Raw genomic sequence first — 18082 nt, forward strand, 5'->3', positions numbered from 1 at the left:
ACTCAGAGTGTCAGTCAGTTGCAATCAGTTTCGCATATTTAATTTACCCGGAAATTTACTTCTGGCACAAGAAATCAGCTGAAAGAATCGCAGCAAATCAATCGTATTCAAGCGAAGCGTGGGATAATATCCCGAGGACTGACATGTATTGAGGTGGAAACGAAATGATCAAGAAGCAGAGCGACGGGTACGATGCATCATGGTTTCAGCCACCGTCTGTGTACTGCGTTCTCTGCTTGGGAAATAAAATCTTTGGTTTTGAACGCTCTGGGACATACATACACTAAATTAAAAATGAGTGAAAAAAGTTTCAATCATTCAAGCGAATCAGAAATATGCTCAGTGAATTAATCATGAAGATTTCTTCCGTCTGGAACGGCTGAAATTCCTGGCAGTGAACTCGGACGTGAACGTAGTGACAAGGAAGTTGGGGAAGCGCTCGAAACGTGAGCTTTTAGCTCTTTTTGTCTCTTTAAAGTGGCCAAGTTATCTCATTTACGTGGGCGCATGACTCATTTCATAAAACCGAGAGTCTGATGAAACCAAGTGTTCATTTTCACTTCCCTGCCCCTGCTCCCCTCCCCCCCCCAACCACTGAGGTGGTCAGCACATATAAGCGCTCACTGATACAAAGCCGAACACGAGCGAGGCAAACAAATGAAGAATATCCGCCCCTGCAACTGCTGACGTTGAGAACGTAAGATGCATAAAATCCCACGGAAATCGTACACTAGCAACACCACCCTCGGAGACCCAAGTCATATAGTGGGGACGAGAAAAAAGTCGAAAGCTCAATTCCCGCCTGTTTCGACCTTTTCTTCGTCCCCCGTACTATCTTTCCCCTGGGTCTCCGAGGACGTGGCGAAACGAGAATTGAGCGAGACATGAGTCTAGCCAAGCGATATTTCCTGATTGCCTCCCCTGAAAAAAAAAATGCAAGTTTCGAAGATCAAAAGAAGGGTCTACGAGTCTTACAAAAATCATATTTATTTCTTACAGAAAATAACAAATACTTCTGATAAACCCGACGAATCTTCTGTGTATAATTTATATATATTTTTTCATAATTTACCCGGCAAAGCATATAAATAATGAGTTTCTAAATTTTCTTCCTTTCATAGGACCTCTATCCACAAAATTGATATTGTTGATTTCTGCGAGCGCATGTAGTCAACGTGGCGCTCATAGCATGGGAGGTCATTTGTTGATCACGCTGAATCGCATCAAATCGAAACGTGATAATCATACTGAAACAACGATATCCAAAGCGTCTCACATAACACTGCATATACAACCTCTCAGGTCAGACTTTTTAGAAGTCGCAGGTGGTCTTAATCCGCTGATAATTGCTTCATCAAACACGGATTTCATGTTTTTTTGAGTCACGGCGGAAGTTTCAATATAACAAACCATTCCAGCTTTCTTTACAAAACTTTCAGCTTTATGACCCGTAATGGGCTCTTGTCCAAGGTCTGAGAGCCGAATCAATTCTTGTACGTCCGTTCTCAAGTCGCAGTGAGTGCCAACAAGAACCGCTGGAACAGTTCGCGAATAGTGACGGATTTCTGGGAGCCATTTTTCCGCAACGTTTGCGAAAGACGTTGGCGAGACCACTGAGAAACAAACGATAAACACATCGGTAGATGGGTAACAGAGAGGTCGCAAGGAGTCGAAGTCCTCCTGCAAACACAGAACGAACACATTATTCAACAAGTCAGAGAGTGCAAATTATAGCGCTATCACAATGTAAACAAACCTATCACCGATCGACCGCAGATTCACGCTAGGTTGGGGTCGGACAATTTAACCGTAAAGTAATAACATTAGGGGCCACGGTTTGTTAATTCCTAATTAGTATTTGCCTTGCTGGGCCGCTGGTTTAATTGGGTGTTAAACGCATGCATCAGAAGGAAAATAATACGTTTCAAGGGAGATAAAGCTTGAGGCCCAGCACGCAAGACCATTTAATACCATTTACTGAGAATGTTGTGTCTTAAATATGATTAGTCGATTTCATGGTTATCAGAGTCAACAAACAACTTTCGTAACATAATATTGGTTTGCGCAGTGAAATGAAAATATTTAAATACAATGCCTTTACCTGTCCAGCCGTGTCGCAAAATTGTAATGTGTAGGGCACCGTGTCGACTTTAACTGACACTGATCGAACAAAAACAGAATAAATAATAAATTACCGGGAATGCTTTGAACCGCAGCAATGAGAAATTATAACTCGCTCTAAGTCTCTACTCACCGCTGTAATCATCAAAAGCTGTGGGAATATAGTCGTTCGGAAATCCGTTGGTCAAGTAGCTTACGAGAAGCGACGTTTTCCCTACTCCTCCATCGCCAACTAATACGCATTTAATTACTCTGTTTTCGGTTTCCTCCACGAGCAATCTTTTTTCGTTATTCTCCATCTGACGTTCCGCAACATGAGCACTACTTGGTGTTAAAAAATAGCCATTTTCTTTTTCACGCTGAACAACAAGCGATTCAGCAAGAAACCGACATATCACAAGGAAACGAACGACTGGTCAAAGTTTTTTTGTTAATGATGTTCACCGGAAGTGATGTCATATATAGGCCAGATTTGATTGGCTAATCGTAGATAAAGGATATCCGGTATTGTTTTAACCTCTTACATGTCTTATCATCAGCGATACCTTTGTGGATAACGAGCGCAGCAACACGTCCCTGATCTAAACAACCCTGGTATTTTAAGAGAAACTGACAAGGTGCCAAAGGAGGAAAGCCTGAATAAATAAGGGTGGGAGAGGAGATGGGAAGCTTTGACTTTGAGCGAGGGGGGAACTGGAAAGTTGGGTCACAAGAGAAAAACGCATGCGCAAACCAAAAAAAAAAAAAAAAAAATGTAGGGAATTATGAACTGTTTTGCCCATCTCCAATAAGTTTACCATAGTGGTAGTTATTATTTTACATTTTGTGCAAGCTGACAGTGTTTTCCTGATTGATGGTTTGCAGTGACGTCATGGCGTCCATCTGACATGTTCAAATGTACAGGAAAAATAAGACTTTTCTCCTCGGGGAGCTAGCTTCCATTTTTATGCAAACTATTTCAACAAATTTTCTTTTATTTTGTACAACAAGTCATGGCGGCCTTCAAACCACTTAAAACAGCCGCCTCATCTCCGTAAGGCAGGATATAATGAAACAAACGACGCAAAATAAATTGTTCTGAATACGTTCCATTGCCGGATCTCTTATAGTAGAAATAGTAGAAATGTACGTGCCAGACGTCACTTAACGTGTAAATAAACCAAACTGATTGCAGGGATGACGCTACGGCAAAAGGCTTATTTATTTAATTGGCCAGGATATAATACTTCCTCCAGAACTAGAAAGAGAGTGCATCGTGATATAATGGAATGTTGGGGCCGGTTAGCTGATTTAGGCCGTGAGCGTTTCAATTAGTCTTCATTAAGGAACTTGAGCACAGATGTTCGTGAGGCACGGATCGGACGGCGCGTTTTGACGTCATCACGTTTAATTGTGACGTCAAACCACAAACGTCAAAACAAAAGCTTTGTCCATTTGTTATTTGAGGAGCAAAACCGTGCAAAAAACGTAACACTCGACTTCCGGCTGCCGTCCGTGTCAACATGACTGGACCAACCTTCAAACGCGAAATTCTGATAATATAATAACCACCGACATCAGCATTGCCAGGAGCCCATTCAATGGGCTTCTGGCATTGCACGTGGGCGCTAAGACTTAAACTGCCACTTCCTGTTGTACCCAGGTCCCAGCTTAATATCAGATAAAAATCGGCCCCATTTACCAGCAGCTCTCGTAAGCTTGCAATTGTTTTAATTGTGCATCAGCTACTATTGTTGTTAGGGTTGGGGGTATTTTTCTTTTGAAGAAGACTGGTGGCAAAGGACACGAGGAACGAAGATGCTGTTGGTATACGTTGGAGCTACTGACAGCTCTAGTCAACCATAATTGAAACAAAGACAAAAATAGGCAGGGCTGACACTTCGTAGAAGAGCTTAGAAGCGAGAACGACAAGATAGAGTCCAAACTGAAAGCCAAAAACGCAGACTCTGGACAGCTGTTTCGGCCTGGTTGGGTCTCGTCAACAGAGTGTATGCCAGTGGGACATGGAACAATCATCCGAGGGGACAGTTGTCCATAAACTCACACGCGGTATTTTCCTGTTGTCTTCTTGAAGGGTTGTAAGCCAATCACGTGACACCTTATGGGAGCTGCTACATCGCCCCATATACTGAAAAAGTGCGAAAAAATTTCTGCTTTCCGAATAATAGTAAAAACAGGTGCTTGTATTGTGATATTGATATCACACCCAAACAATCTGCTCAGTGGTAGAATGAAGATGAATTAACTGTGCAAAAGTCCAAGAACTCCTGTACGATTTGGAAACCATTAGAGATATTTATTGCAAATGGTTTTGAACCAATCAGGTCCCGGTTGTTCAAAGAGTGGGTAACTTTATCCAGCGGATAAGTGGTTATCCAAAAGGGTAACTTTAATTGTTGGAGTTCATTTTATCTGCTTGAAAACGATTTATCCACCGGATAGAGTTATGAGCTTTTTCAACAACCAGGGCAGAATGTTAAAAAGGTGTCGTTTATCCTAAAATGTTCATTTTGAATCGTGTTTGTTGGGTCCAGTTAAGACGCCGAACTTTTCATGGGCCGAACCTAATACCTTGAATTAAGTACATGGAAAGATCGGCGTCTGAATCAGTTGAGAACGGCTGCTTCAATTTGGAACTGCTCAGCCATTTTTCCCGCCTGGCTCAGCAAGGAATTTCGGCTTTGGAACGGCTTTGATTTAGACGTCAAACTTTTCATGAGCCGAACCTAATGCATAAATTATATAAGAACGTATTTCAGTTGCAGTCTCTCGTAAAGAGCATGTTTTGCTTCAAGTAAATTAATTAGTCAAATCAAATCAAAAGGCGGGATTCTTGTGATTTGGGCCGTCCTTAATTTGAGTTAAGTTCGGCTGATGAAAAGTTTAGCGTCTGAATTGGGAATTACATTTATAATGTTACAACCTGAGGCTTTAGATGTGGTATATTTCTTCGCTGAACACCGCAGCCAAACAACAGGGAGTTTAAGCAGCTGCTACGGGACGGCAACGAGAACGTCACAAAACAATAGGATTTAATGAGAAAAACAAAGGCCCTGTGCGTGCGTTTTAAATTTTGGTACATTTCTGCGCCGTATTCTGCCAAACAACAAAGTGAAATGACACTCAAGCAACTACAACGACGACGGCAACGAAAAAGTTATTAAAAGTATTACTTCTTTTTATTTGTGCTCGCCGGGAAGGGAAACGACTGCTACGAATGCTAGTTTAGCTTATTTGGGCTATTGTCATAGCGTTTTAAATCGTTTTAATCCTTACACTTAACTTATTTTGAAATGCAAAATTCCCGTAGATAAAAAGTCCTGGAGAACAAGCCGCTCACGTTCTTTGGATGAAAGCAAATTTTACGTGCAACGCATTTGTTTTTCTCATTAAATTCTATTATTTTGTCTTGTTCTGGCTACCGTCACTTCTTATTTTAGTTCAGAAATTAGTTCTTATTTACAGTTCAGAAATCTGGAACAGATTAGATCCCGCGATAAGGGAAGCAGAGTCACTGACTGCTTTTAAACGTGGACTGTCGAAAGCCATTTTATGATCCTTTTATAGTTCTACTTTTTACTCTTGTATATATATATTTTTCATTTCTTGTTTCTATAATTTAGGTTTTCATTTGTTCTTGTAATTTTTTAGAATACCCTTCCATAAACCACTTTCGTGATGTTGGTTTCCTCATTAAAGATTACCCTCAGATTTTAGTGGTGGGGGGTGGGTTACGATTAAAATTTGGGCAGCATAGTCTTTTGGAGAAGGTGCTGCTGTTCGAAGGGAGTCATATTGGAAATTTTACAGCGTATAGCTGACATGTTACTCTACATCTGTAGCAATTTTTAAAGATCTTTCCGTATAAAACTTCGATACGAGGTTGTAAACAAAGAAAATGATTCCATTGGTTGGAAACGCTCGTAAAAGAGTTGGTCCTAGGCCAGTATATAAACTACGCAGACCTCCTGTTCTGTAGCTTTTCACAAAACAATCAGCAAATCCCTTGTAGAAAAATCTTCCATCGTTGCCATCAGCTTGCATGCGCGATTTCACGACATCGAAAGGAAACGTTGACGCCCACGAGATCATTCCCGCAAGTCCACCTGCAAGAATTGGAGCCAGTGGACCCACGTCCCCACGTGATTTTCTCTGTGCCGGGAAATCGAGAAGAATCTCGTAAGAGGCGAAGTACACCACAAACCCAGGTACATCTCGAAATATGAGTGGAGCCATGCCTTGAAAAATCCCCCTGCTTCCTGCTGTCTTGTAAATTTTACGAACACAGTCTATACTTCCACGATATCGCGACGAACTTGTTCGCTTCACTGTAAAGCAATAGTATGTATTACAATGACGACAACGATAATGATGATAATAATGATAATGATAATGATGATTATGGCGATAATGATAATGATGATGAGGATGATGATGGTGGTGGTGATGATGGCATGACGATGACGACGACGACGACATGATGATGATGATGATGGTAATGATGATGATGATGATGATGATGATGATGATGATGATGATGATGATGATGATGATGATGTGACGATGATGTGACGATGATGTTAATGATGTGATGATGATGATGATGTTGATGACAAAGGATAAGGTTAGGGATAAATAACAAAAACATTTTTATGTTACCACACATACATGTACATGAATTTTCGGAGAAGAATGAATATTGCGCAATGGTTTCACATAGAATTCCTTGACTTGCTCTGACAAAGAGTAAGAACTCAAAATGCAGCTTCTGAATCTATTTGTAGAAGCCAATTAACCTTATCAACTGAGTACTTGCTGTAACACAACCAAATGTTCGCAGTGCTCGACCTTATCTTTTTCACTAACTTTTTTTTCATAAAACTTCCTTCCTTTCTTCCTTCCTCCATCCCTCCCTCTCCCCTCTCTCCCTCCCTCCCTCCCTCCCTCCCTCCCTCCCTCCCTCCCTTCCTTCCTTCCTTCCTTCCTTCCTTCCTTCCTTCCTTCCTTCCTTCCTTCCTTCCTTCCTTCCTTCCTTCCTTCCTTCCTTCCTTCCTTCCTTCCTTCCTTCCTTCCTTCCTTCCTTCCTTCCTTCCTTCTTGATGCCTCTTTTATGATCAATAGAGTCTGTTTATTTTTTCCCCTTTACTTTAAATCTTTCCAAAACCTCTCCTTCTAGGACTAGCCCAGTGGCTAGTAAACCTCAAATTTTAGTTGCCCACAACCCAACTTTTCACTAGTCCTGGACTAGTGGACTACTCCTAAGGTCGAGCACTGGTCCGGGTTTCACTTTCTACTGACTCAACACCACAGTAGGAAAATAGGATTGTCTCCCATGACACTGAGCCTGCGCATTCAGTTGGTTACAACTGAATATTTTCTCTGGCTGGTCCAGATTACCGGTTATAGAGACCAGAGAAATTTGTAAAGCTAGTCACCCTCATTGCTGAGAGCTTTGTAATAAAATGCTGAAAATTCAAATTCTATTTTTATAATAGTGTTTATATAGGGTGCTCTCTCATAACATGGTGATTTTCAGAGAGGCCCTGTATACAAAATGGCATTTCATGAAGAATACACCCGATAAGGACCCTGTTGTGTTGCAAGAAATGTTGAATGTTTCATATGATGAAAATTGTATGGGTTCATAAGAGGTGTTTAATAGCAATCAAACTTAATGTACCAGAAATAAAGGCATTTGCTTAAAAAGGGTATCAACCTCCAGCACTTACATTCTGTTTGCATCTGTAGTTTAATCTTAACAAGTTCCATGGGACACATAACCCAAAGCTGGGCTGCACCAGAGGCAGCTGCCGCAACAGAGATGTGAGAAAGAGAGGGTTTCTCACCCTCCTTACCAGATAACATGTTCAGCACATTGCCGTACACACCAAATAAGATGGCATTCTGTAGTGCTACGGCAGTTAGAGGAGGAGCCATGCCTTTGAACAAACCAAATACCTGCAAAAAGTAAACGGAAAATGCAAGGGAGTTGAAGGATGTTTTGAGTAACTTCTACAGCTAAATTAAGCAACTTTTAATGTAAAGCTGCCCCAAGGGGGAAAGGAGGGGGGGGGGGGGGAATAATGAAAGCTGACTGCCGTTGCACAACCAGTTCTTGTATAGCTAGATGTATGTGTGGTTGACATGGACAAAAATTAGTAAAAAACAGGAATTCCACTAAGGCTCTTTTGGGCCAAACCCCAGACTGTATGCAAAGACAGGGTCCTGTGGAGGAGTAATGTTATGGTCTTGTTCTCCCCTAGGGGTGATGAAGATCAATGAGTGAGAGAGTGAGTGAGTGAGTCAGTCATTCTCCAGTCAGTCAATCAGCCAGTCTGTCAGTCAGTCAGTCAGTCAGTCAGTCAGTCAGTCAGTCAGTCAGTCAGTCAGTCAGTCAGTCAGTGAGTCAATCAATCAGTCAGTCAGTCAGTCAGTCAGTGAGTCAATCAGTCAGTCAGTCAGTCAGTCAGTCAGTGAGTCAATCAATCAGTCAGTCATTCGGTCGGTCAGCCAGTCAGCCAGTCTGTCTGTCCTTCAGTCAGTCAGTCAGTCAGTCAGTCAGTCAGTCAGTCAGAACCTAGGGTTACTTCCCACCCTGGGCCCAATTCAGCCCTATTAGTTTGCACTTACCGTTTCACTTCTGACAATATTAGCAAAGCAGGAGAATGCACCAGTGGAAGCTTGTTTTACTCCTGAATTCAAAACCTGCAATCTCACCTACAAATGTGAACAAATTTACCTGTTTGTGGGGTAAAACATTCAGCTGAGTACATGCTTCAACTACAGTGAGAAGCAAAACACACAAGCATTGCATAGACCCCAAGTGAACCACGCCAGGTGGGTCTGGCCTGCATTAATTTTGAACATTTAAACCTGCTGACCTGCCGCGACTGAGTAAAAACCCGCATTTGTGTTCATTAGCTCTGAATTTTTTAAAAAATCAGCCAATTCCTAAAAGAATCTTAATTTTCATGCCGTGATTCCTACAAATAACAATTAAATGGCTTGTAAAACATGTTGAAAAACTACACGAATTGCACGAAATGGCCATTTTAGAGACTCTAATTTTCAAAAATTTTTGGGGGGCATGCCTCAGACCCCCCTAGAAGCTTACGCCTTCGGCGCTCGCTGCTAGCGCCTGTGGCGCTCTTATAACAACACATATGACCAGCATTTCAGGTTCTCAAACTTGGGGTCTATGGCATTGTGTAAATTAATATGCAAATTAAGCACCTAATTCAGAAGCCCTGTATTAAGTATTATCCGGAATCTATAACTAAAACAATTATTGTTGCTGGGACATTTTACATGGCTTAAACTACGGTAAACTTGACAGAAGTTTTTCAAATTTGCTGGCCTTCTTATTCAAAATTTGAGCCCACGCCTTATTGGGCTAAGAAACTTGTTTCTTTGAAATGCAAAGTTTTGATTTAATAAACCAATCTCCAGAGTTAAGTTTTTATGAAAACACAAATTTGCAACTTGTGTTTAACAATTGCCCCCATTAATGGGCTAGAAATAAATTTTCAAACTTTGAAAATGACCTGTCATCAGCTTCGTTAAAATTAAGCATTCACAGTGCAAACCCGGGTTGAAAGTTTTTGTGTGGACAAGTACGCAGACTGTATAAGCTAATAAAAACAATTTCAAAATGATTGCATAGATCAATGCAAAAAGTTTGTTTCATATTTTTCAAAGAAATTGCAAACTTTTGCAATAAATTATTATTCATTGCCTATTAAATGCAGACATGGTTCAAACATGAATATTTTCTTCTCATGCTTGAATTTAGGGTGTGTGAATTTCGTGAAGTTTAGATTGTGGTCCCAGTTTAGGTATTGAACCTACCTTTTTGGGTTGAGTTTCTTATTTCTTCACTTAATGTTATTCAGTGATATGGTCTAAATTACAAGTAAGTTAGTTTTCTTTGGATGACTGTCACAATAAACACTGAATCAAAGTCATTCATGGAACAACACATACTCCACTTTGTACTCTACAGATGCATAGAAGTAAATCAGACACGTAACTTACGGGGCAAATGATTGATTCTTGTACAACCTATCACTACCACGCATGTATGGACTAAACACTTTTAGGTGCTATGGACCAAAAATCTGGAACTCTCTAAATGATGAACTAAGAACTTCTCCAACCCTTAAAAAATTTGTAACACACATCAGAAAGATCACCTTAGTTTGATGCATGTAACTGCTCTCTATGCAACTGTCAGACTCATGTGTGTTGTTAGCATTTCCATTTTAGTGGCACTATTTGTAAAAAATATAATGATATCGTATCATGATGTAAATAGCCTTTTAGTTTTAATTAATTTATTTGTTTTATTTTATTTGTTAGTAAATAAATATATTATTCTAAACTCGACTTATTAGTTACTCAAGCTAGGAGCCTAATAAGCTCCAGGTCCACAAGTATATTTAAAAATTATGTTGATGATGATTATTATCAAGAGTGTGCGAATATTGTTTTATTTGTATACAGAGAGATTTTTATGCTGCCCAAGTCCCTGAACTCACTTAGGGCTTTTTTCCTAGTGCCCCTTCATTTTTTCCTGACCAGTTGACACTACAATATAGCACAGTTTCTGTTAAGTATGATTTTGATAAATCGCTTTCACCAAACTAAATTAATTTAATTGATGACAAATTTAAATTTGTACATGACTCAGATGCATAAAATAACAAAGTAATGTGACCCAGTTAGCTGTACTGGTCAGTCAAAATGAGGAAGAGTGCCTGTTGGCTGACTGATGACGGTTTACACCCAATACAAATCACATAGCATTCTTACAAAATTAAGCCTAAATTGTCAACAAACAAGCAAAGAGATTTTATTTAAAAACAATGGAAAGGAACATACTAACTAGCATGTAGCTGTTGCTATTCACAGCAGGTTAGTTGTGTTTTGCACCAAGTAAAAAGACGGAAAACAATTTAATCATAAAATAATTGATGTTCCCTAAGCTCAAAGAGGATGGAAACATATATAGATAATAGAAATACATGGAGCTTTAGGAGAGATAATAAAGAGACACACCTAATAAATAACTTTAAGCAAGAAGTTTGGAGTACTACAGCATTCTGTTGATTATTGTTGGTGGTACAAGCAATAGAGTCATCCTCTTTTTTCAAGGTATTATTAGCAATAATAATAATTATTATTCACAGATAATTTTTTGGTTTTGAAATTAACTTTCCATTCTTTGCACACATTAGGTGAAGTATACAGTTCCAAATACTGGTAGACGTCTATAAGTTCTTGAGAAAGAAATCCTTGAACTTATAGCCTTGAAAATGTTTATAAAAATCGACACTTCTTGTTGATCTTGTATTGCAATTAAGTAAGTTTAGCCGGGCACATACAGATCGGATAATTAATTAAAAAAAATTACTTGACTGTTACCTTTACAGTGTCCATTGGTTGTGCAACTATGACTCCTGCACACCCTGCAAAAAGGTTTCAGAAAATTAACCTGGCTAGAATACACCATATACACAAAAAAGACAAACATGAGCATGTTTGAATGTAGGTGGAATACTTGTAAAAAAAAGGTTAATTTTTGTCAAGAAATGTCAGCGTGGTGCCATTTTTGTAGAGTAATGGTTAAAAGCTAAACTACATGTATGGCTGGTATAAACTAAGCTACTAGATCTCAAGATTTGTAAACTTATGTGGAAGAGGTGTATGTTGACTGTGCATTATGAGGGGCAAGGTTTGTTTGACCCGTGACAATGACTGATATCTGGATGTCCTGGGCGGTGCATTCCTAGTCTGAAATGTCAGCCGTCTCCTCCCCTTAACCCAAAGGGGGCGCGGGAGAGAGAGACGTCTGAATTCCGAGCGTTATAATGTCGTCCGTTGACGTCACACAGTAATTTATGCAATTTTGCATAAATAAAAACCTTTGAAATAAAATGGCGGCCACGAGTCATGGAAGCGCGCGACGTGCATTGCAGCATGCATAATGTAGGAGGTTGTGTGCGTTTTGTAAGCCGTAAAATTTGAAGACAAAGCATCAAGAATGTATGTACGGGATCACACTTCATTTTCCACCGAAGATGAATCGAAAAATGTTCCGATAAATGTTATTAGTAAATAAAGTGTTGACAGGCCAGACACGACTTATATTAACGTGGTATGGTGGTATGAAATGTGACTTCTCGTTATGGTCTTGTCTTTTTTGACTGTTTTTTTTTGTATGAAATAAGAGTAGGTCCTTCAGAATATTTCTCGAAGCAATGGTTGGTTTTGAATTAAGAGTCATTTGCTCCTCAAGATGTTTTTGAGGTTATAGGCATGCAACACCGGGACTGGCAAGTTGTAACAAAAGAAATAATTTTGTTTCGCACTTTATCGTTTTGTTGTAAAGCCGACTTCCGTTCAGTGAAAATCAGAGGTTATTTCTTCAATGAGATTGTGAGGGTAGCCTCTAGCCCAAAAGTGAGTTTTGAAGTGGATGATGTTGTAATAGAATGATTTTGCAGAGGAGTTGTTTCGAAGAAGTCTCAGGGCTTCATTTTTTATTAGTCCTTTTCTGACCCCGGTGGGTGGCAGGAAGAAAAATGTGTACTGGAAGGTCTCTGCAGGTTTAAAGATCTTTTTAAAAAGTGCGTGCGAATGTCAAGGATTCCCGCATGATTGTAGAATTGCTGAGACTTCTGAGAAGCAACTACTCAGTGAAATCATTCTATTGCAATACCACCAACTTCAAAACGTGCCTTCAGGCAAGAGGCTATCAACACAATCTCATTGAAAAAATAACCTCTGAGATTAAAATCACTGAACGGAAGTCGGCTTTACAACAAAACGAGAAAGTGCGAAATAAAATTCTTCCCTTCTTCACAACTTACCACCCAGCTCAAGAAATATTGAAAGAGCCTCCCACTTATCTCATACCAAAAAGGAAAATCTTTAAGGGTACTTCCTGGGTTCGATAGGGTAAAAAAGGGAAAAAACATTTTTTTCGACCAAATAGAATTTGGGGATTTTATCTAACATTTACTGAAAAAAAAATTGAAAAATATTAAAAAGCGCGCGAGATATTTTGGAAAACGTATTTCCATCTAAAAGTAAATAAATAATAAAGGTGTCATAATCTTCTTAGTGCGAGACGCCCCAGAGGAATTTTCGCGGCAAACGCTTCATCCGGGAGCTCTTATTTCAGAAATAGGCATATTTTGTTTACATCTCGCCTGCAGAAAATTTCTCACTTCGAATTTTCTATTCTTTGCCGGCGCTTCCCACATGGAAAAGTCATCAAAAAATGAAAAGAGCCCGTGGATAAAATCCCGGAAGATGCCAGGGCCTAAGAGAAAGGTAAAGATAGGTTTCAGCGAAGATCGAAAACGTGATCTTGCAGAGAGCAACCAAGGCTCTTGGTTCGACCAAGAAACTCTAGTCGACGTTGAAGGTTCTGTCGAAGGTGATCACGAAGAACTGGAGCAGCGGTCTTCAATTTAATCCACTGTTATTGGATCAAGTACACAGAGGTCGATTGCCGTGCAAAAGTCCTGCAGCCGTAACTTTGCAAGCTTCCTGTGAAAATATCAAATATCATATTCTTCATCCTCTGGGCCGATTTCTTTCTTCTGCAGCGAGATAAAACCAAGTAACGTTTTACTGCGCGTTTGTAATGAAACATTGGAATAAAATCAGCAAGAATTAGACCGATGAAATAGAACTCAACAGAAGCGTATCAGCCCACGTGTAATACTGGAGATAGCGCGTTCTGCGTGGCCCTTTTTCTCGCTTTTTGCTCCGCTCCACGGTATCTTGATTATTTCTTACGAAGAAATCACCATCGTACCTAAATAACAGTAAAAATGCGATTTTCTTTCATTATACATTTCCTTTGATACGAAATGAATAATCGCTTTAGCTTGAAGCGTAAATTACATTACACGCAATCAAAACGAACAGCCAACCCAATAGATTTCATCTCTGTTATCAGTGCACTCCTCCGAGGAGTGCACAGTTTGGCAAAATCTCCGCTGACGCGCTTCTGGTTTCGTTAGCCTTGGTTTTTCCTCGTTTTCCTGGTTGATTTTTACGTTTTCCTTTCGCCACTTTCCCCATCTCGCTCGATCACAACAGCGGAGTCTAAAACGTGTCTGCAACGCGATACTTTTTCCGCGAAATTCTGTGCTATTGTTGTTGACGCCATGGGGTCCTGTTGCTCGATTGGCTCGCCACCTAATGAGGTGTCATAATCTCCTGTGGAGGCTTGTTTTTCTTGCAAACCTTTATCGAGCGAAAACTCGCACTTGAATTTTGGCAGAGTATGTCGACTTTGAACGAATTAATAGGGTATGTAGTTTTGACGGATTGTCGTGAAATTTGGCCAGAAGATTCGAGGAATAATGACAAACAAAAAGGTGTCAGGGAATTTTGATTTTCAAAATATTTTTCCCGTGGCGACTGTTTACGCAACACGACTCAAATATTTTTTGCTACTCAAACTTTAGACGTGGATATCTAAATAACCAATCAGAATTTCGAAAAAGCCTGACACCTTTTTGTTGATTGATGCCTTGTGAATAACACTGTGCAGCGATTTCGTTCTTCGCGCGGCGTTCGATAACCGATTAATTCAATGGAACGACCATCGGTCGATTCGAGGTCCTACTGGCTCCTGGCACTTAAAAAAGGAAAAGATCGCTCAATTATATTTTTTATAGGAAACTACATTTATTAAGCTTTATAATGATATATAGTTTGTTCGAGGTTTATTAAAACTTGCGCGCGTACGATTTTTTTTCCAAAGGACACCCGCGAACCCAGGAAGTATCCTTAAGAGATATACTCGTGAGAGCAAAACTACGTTAAACGAGAAGTCACTTTTCACACCAGGAACTTACGAGTTGTGTCTGGCCTGTCAACACTTTATATTCACTGCCGAAATGAAATATCTGTTTTCGCAAGTTCGACCAATAAGAAATGGTTATCTATTTCAATTAGGTAAGAACCAATCAAAAACTACCTACCATATTCGCAAAAGTACGTGACGTCAATGGACGACATTATAACGCTCGGAATTCAGACGTCTCTCTCTCCCGCGCCCCCTGTGGGTTAGGGGGAGGAGACGGCTGACATTTCAGACTAGTGCATTCCTGGATCAGTGTTACTTTCTGTGGAAGGTTGTGAAGAAAAAAAGAAACACCTATTCTGCCTTAAAATTTATGGAGGCACTTTTTAACTAAAGTTTCAACTGACTGTTTGAAAAATCATCGCAACAGTTTTGTTTAATATATAAATCTCACCTTTTCCCAGCCTATAGAAGTCATTAACAGTCAATGAACTGCAATTCAAAAAACTTCCCACAAATCCCTTAAAATGCACAGCAGTTCTAGGATAACTTGGAATTCCTAATAATTCCAAGGTTTTTAAACATTTTCAATTGAGACCTCAGTTCCAAAAAATTCCAAGTCTGCTGGCCAATGAAACATCTTTTGTGCGCACCACTAGAAAGTCCCAGAAATCTGGAAATCCATTTGACGTAGCTATTTCGCAATGGGCACAGCACCGCGGCCGATTTTCATCTAAAAATAAACCCTTGCCCAGCTTCCAAACCACGCACCAGACAAACTGACTGCTGGAGGTTTCTCCCTACGTAGCCTATGCCACTAAAGAAAGCGGTGCCTTTCCTGCAAATGTTACTTAATAATTTACATTATTATCAAATATATGCGCGGCCAAATGACGAACTGCCCTCTGTAAAACACGCCTTTTTGCGGGACAAACGGGAAATGCACGGGCTGAAAATGCATTTGCCACCCGATTCTGATTGGCTGCGGAGATGTCAAACAACTTCGCTTGATCAATGAGATCCTGAGGATACCATTTTGATGCCAGAGTTGGCACGAATTTTTGTGGATGAGTTTGCACTTGCTTACTTTGTAGTTCTGTAGTGAAAGTTTGACATTTGTAGATCGGATCTTAAAATGGAAGAAGTCCGAAATTTTCAGCTTAGTTCTAGTCAAAACTTGCACTGAGACAACAAGCAACTGGATGAAATTGAGCAAAAAGCTAAAGTGAAAAACACCAAGAAGGCAACTGAGTGGGGAGCAAAAAAGTTCAAGAAATGGTGTGAGAAAAGAAAGTAAATTACAGTGGATCTCAAGACAGTAAGTGCAACAGACTTTAGTGAAATATTTCTGCGAAACGTCTTCGCTGAAGTGAAAACAGAGAAAGGCCAAACATTACCTCCAAGCGCATTGACTGAAATTAGAGCTGCCATTCATCACCATCTAACCTGTGCTCCACTCAGCCGAAACATAAACATTTCGCAAGACAGTGAATTCATGTCTGCCAACAAAATGTTTGAAGGGAAGGCCAAGCTATTTACGAATCATCCATTCAGTCAGGAGACATACAGAAATTGAATCAATACTTCATGGAAGGGAAGAACACGGACGGCATTTGGAAAGATAGGGAGAAGTTAGTTGAGTTTATTTGGTTTTGTTTTCATTTTGTTCACTGTGGCATCTAGAGGGATGGTGGCAGTCATTTGAAATAAAAACTAATGACACTGGAGCCTGTTACGTCACCGAAAAACTTAGTGAACAAACTAAAGGAGATGCTAAACTGTCTGAGCAGTCATACTCGGATGTTCCTATGTACAAAACTTCAACTGCACTAGATCCAGTGCTGCGCTTGAATTTTACCTCAGCAAGACTCATCCCGACTGCAAGGCACTGTTTCAAACTCCAAACAAAGCTACCACCAAGAATTTAAACTTTGCACGTGCCCGACACTGGTACAGAAGTGAGCCTCTGCAAAAAATACCATCAGCAAGATGATGGAAAGGATTCCATCAAAGCAGAGTTATCATAGCGGTACACAAAAAAAACTGCATTCGTGCATCGACTGTCACTTCTTTGTTCCAGCGCAGTGTGGATGCTGTGTAATCAGAAAGCACAAAGATGAATGGAGCCTTTCCCCCTACATCATTGAGACATCTAGTGCACAAAAAAGAGAGTGTTCAAAGATTTTAAGTGACACGTTTCAGCCACAATTCGCTGTTCAGCAAGAAGCTTCAGGAATCACAAGGCAAAATGTCGCCAGTTTGTCAGCAGGTCCTCGCTCAAACTTAAACCCACAGTCTCTTCTCCAAAACCAGTTTTTTTTCCTTGGCACAGCCGCACCAAAATTGCACCCAACATATTCACATTGGAACAATGAACACTGACTTATCAGGGAAAGTATGAAGAACTGTCGCCACCAACCCGCAAATGCCTCCGAAAAATCGAGAGCGATGATGGCGACTAAAAACCATTACTTATTTTATGAAATTAGCAAAGACAGCCTGAGTCCATTGTCTGTGAACGGAAAGACTATTATTTTTTAAATAATTAAACTGTCTAATCATTGTTACCAATCTTTTTAAAACTAGATTATATTTTACTTTTATTGTAAACAAAAAGGGAATTTTATTTGGTTCTTGTTTAGCTGATCGTATTGCAGCAACAACTTTCCATACCATAGTTTCATGCTACGTTATCTCTGTTAAACATTTTTTTTTTCTTATTAAACGAATTTGTACGATTTGGCCTTGTGTATTGATAATAATTATATAAATCGCATGACTTTTGTCCCGCATATAGTTTATTTGTGCCCCTCGTAGCGTCATTTGCACCCTTGCTCCGCTCGGACGCAAATGATGCTACTCGGGCCACAAATAAACTATATATATGCCCTCCAAAAGTTATGTGATTGACTCCTATTCTCTCAGATTCGAAAAACTTCGAAAAATACACACGGTCACACTTTTGACTACTGACTCACAGTTTGTGGGGCCCCATGTGTAAAATCTTACCAGCAAACCAACCAGCAATGAATTCCTGAGCGATTTCCATCTTTCACAGAAATTGCGGGAATACTTGCTATTTTACTCCCTGACAAGAAGTTCGTCAAAACTGCCATCAGCGACAGCAGCGACAGG

General features: G+C 40.0%; 2 protein-coding genes across 2 annotated transcripts; both read right to left on the reverse strand.

Annotated features, from left to right (window-relative positions):
- Positions 1-969: 969 nt before the first annotated feature.
- Positions 970-2554, reverse strand: LOC146487421 (cdc42 homolog). Its single transcript, XM_085085834.1, has 3 exons — positions 2255-2554; positions 2102-2160; positions 970-1680 (listed from the first exon to the last, which is right to left on the reverse strand). Exons 1-3 carry the CDS (start codon positions 2418-2420, stop codon positions 1273-1275), a joined length of 633 nt encoding a protein of 210 aa, XP_084941960.1. The 5' UTR covers positions 2421-2554; the 3' UTR covers positions 970-1272.
- A 1837-nt stretch (positions 2555-4391) lies between these two features.
- Positions 4392-18076, reverse strand: LOC146487422 (mitochondrial basic amino acids transporter-like). The gene is made up of 5 exons (XM_085087625.1): positions 17957-18076; positions 11545-11588; positions 8752-8838; positions 7851-8079; positions 4392-6449 (listed from the first exon to the last, which is right to left on the reverse strand). Exons 1-5 carry the CDS (start codon positions 17994-17996, stop codon positions 5947-5949), a joined length of 903 nt encoding a protein of 300 aa, XP_084943751.1. The 5' UTR covers positions 17997-18076; the 3' UTR covers positions 4392-5946.
- Positions 18077-18082: the final 6 nt, after the last annotated feature.

Source organism: Pavona decussata, unplaced genomic scaffold, assembly GCF_977016875.1.
Source record: "Pavona decussata unplaced genomic scaffold, jaPavDecu1.1 SCAFFOLD_16, whole genome shotgun sequence".
NCBI classification, from domain to species: domain Eukaryota; kingdom Metazoa; phylum Cnidaria; class Anthozoa; order Scleractinia; family Agariciidae; genus Pavona; species Pavona decussata.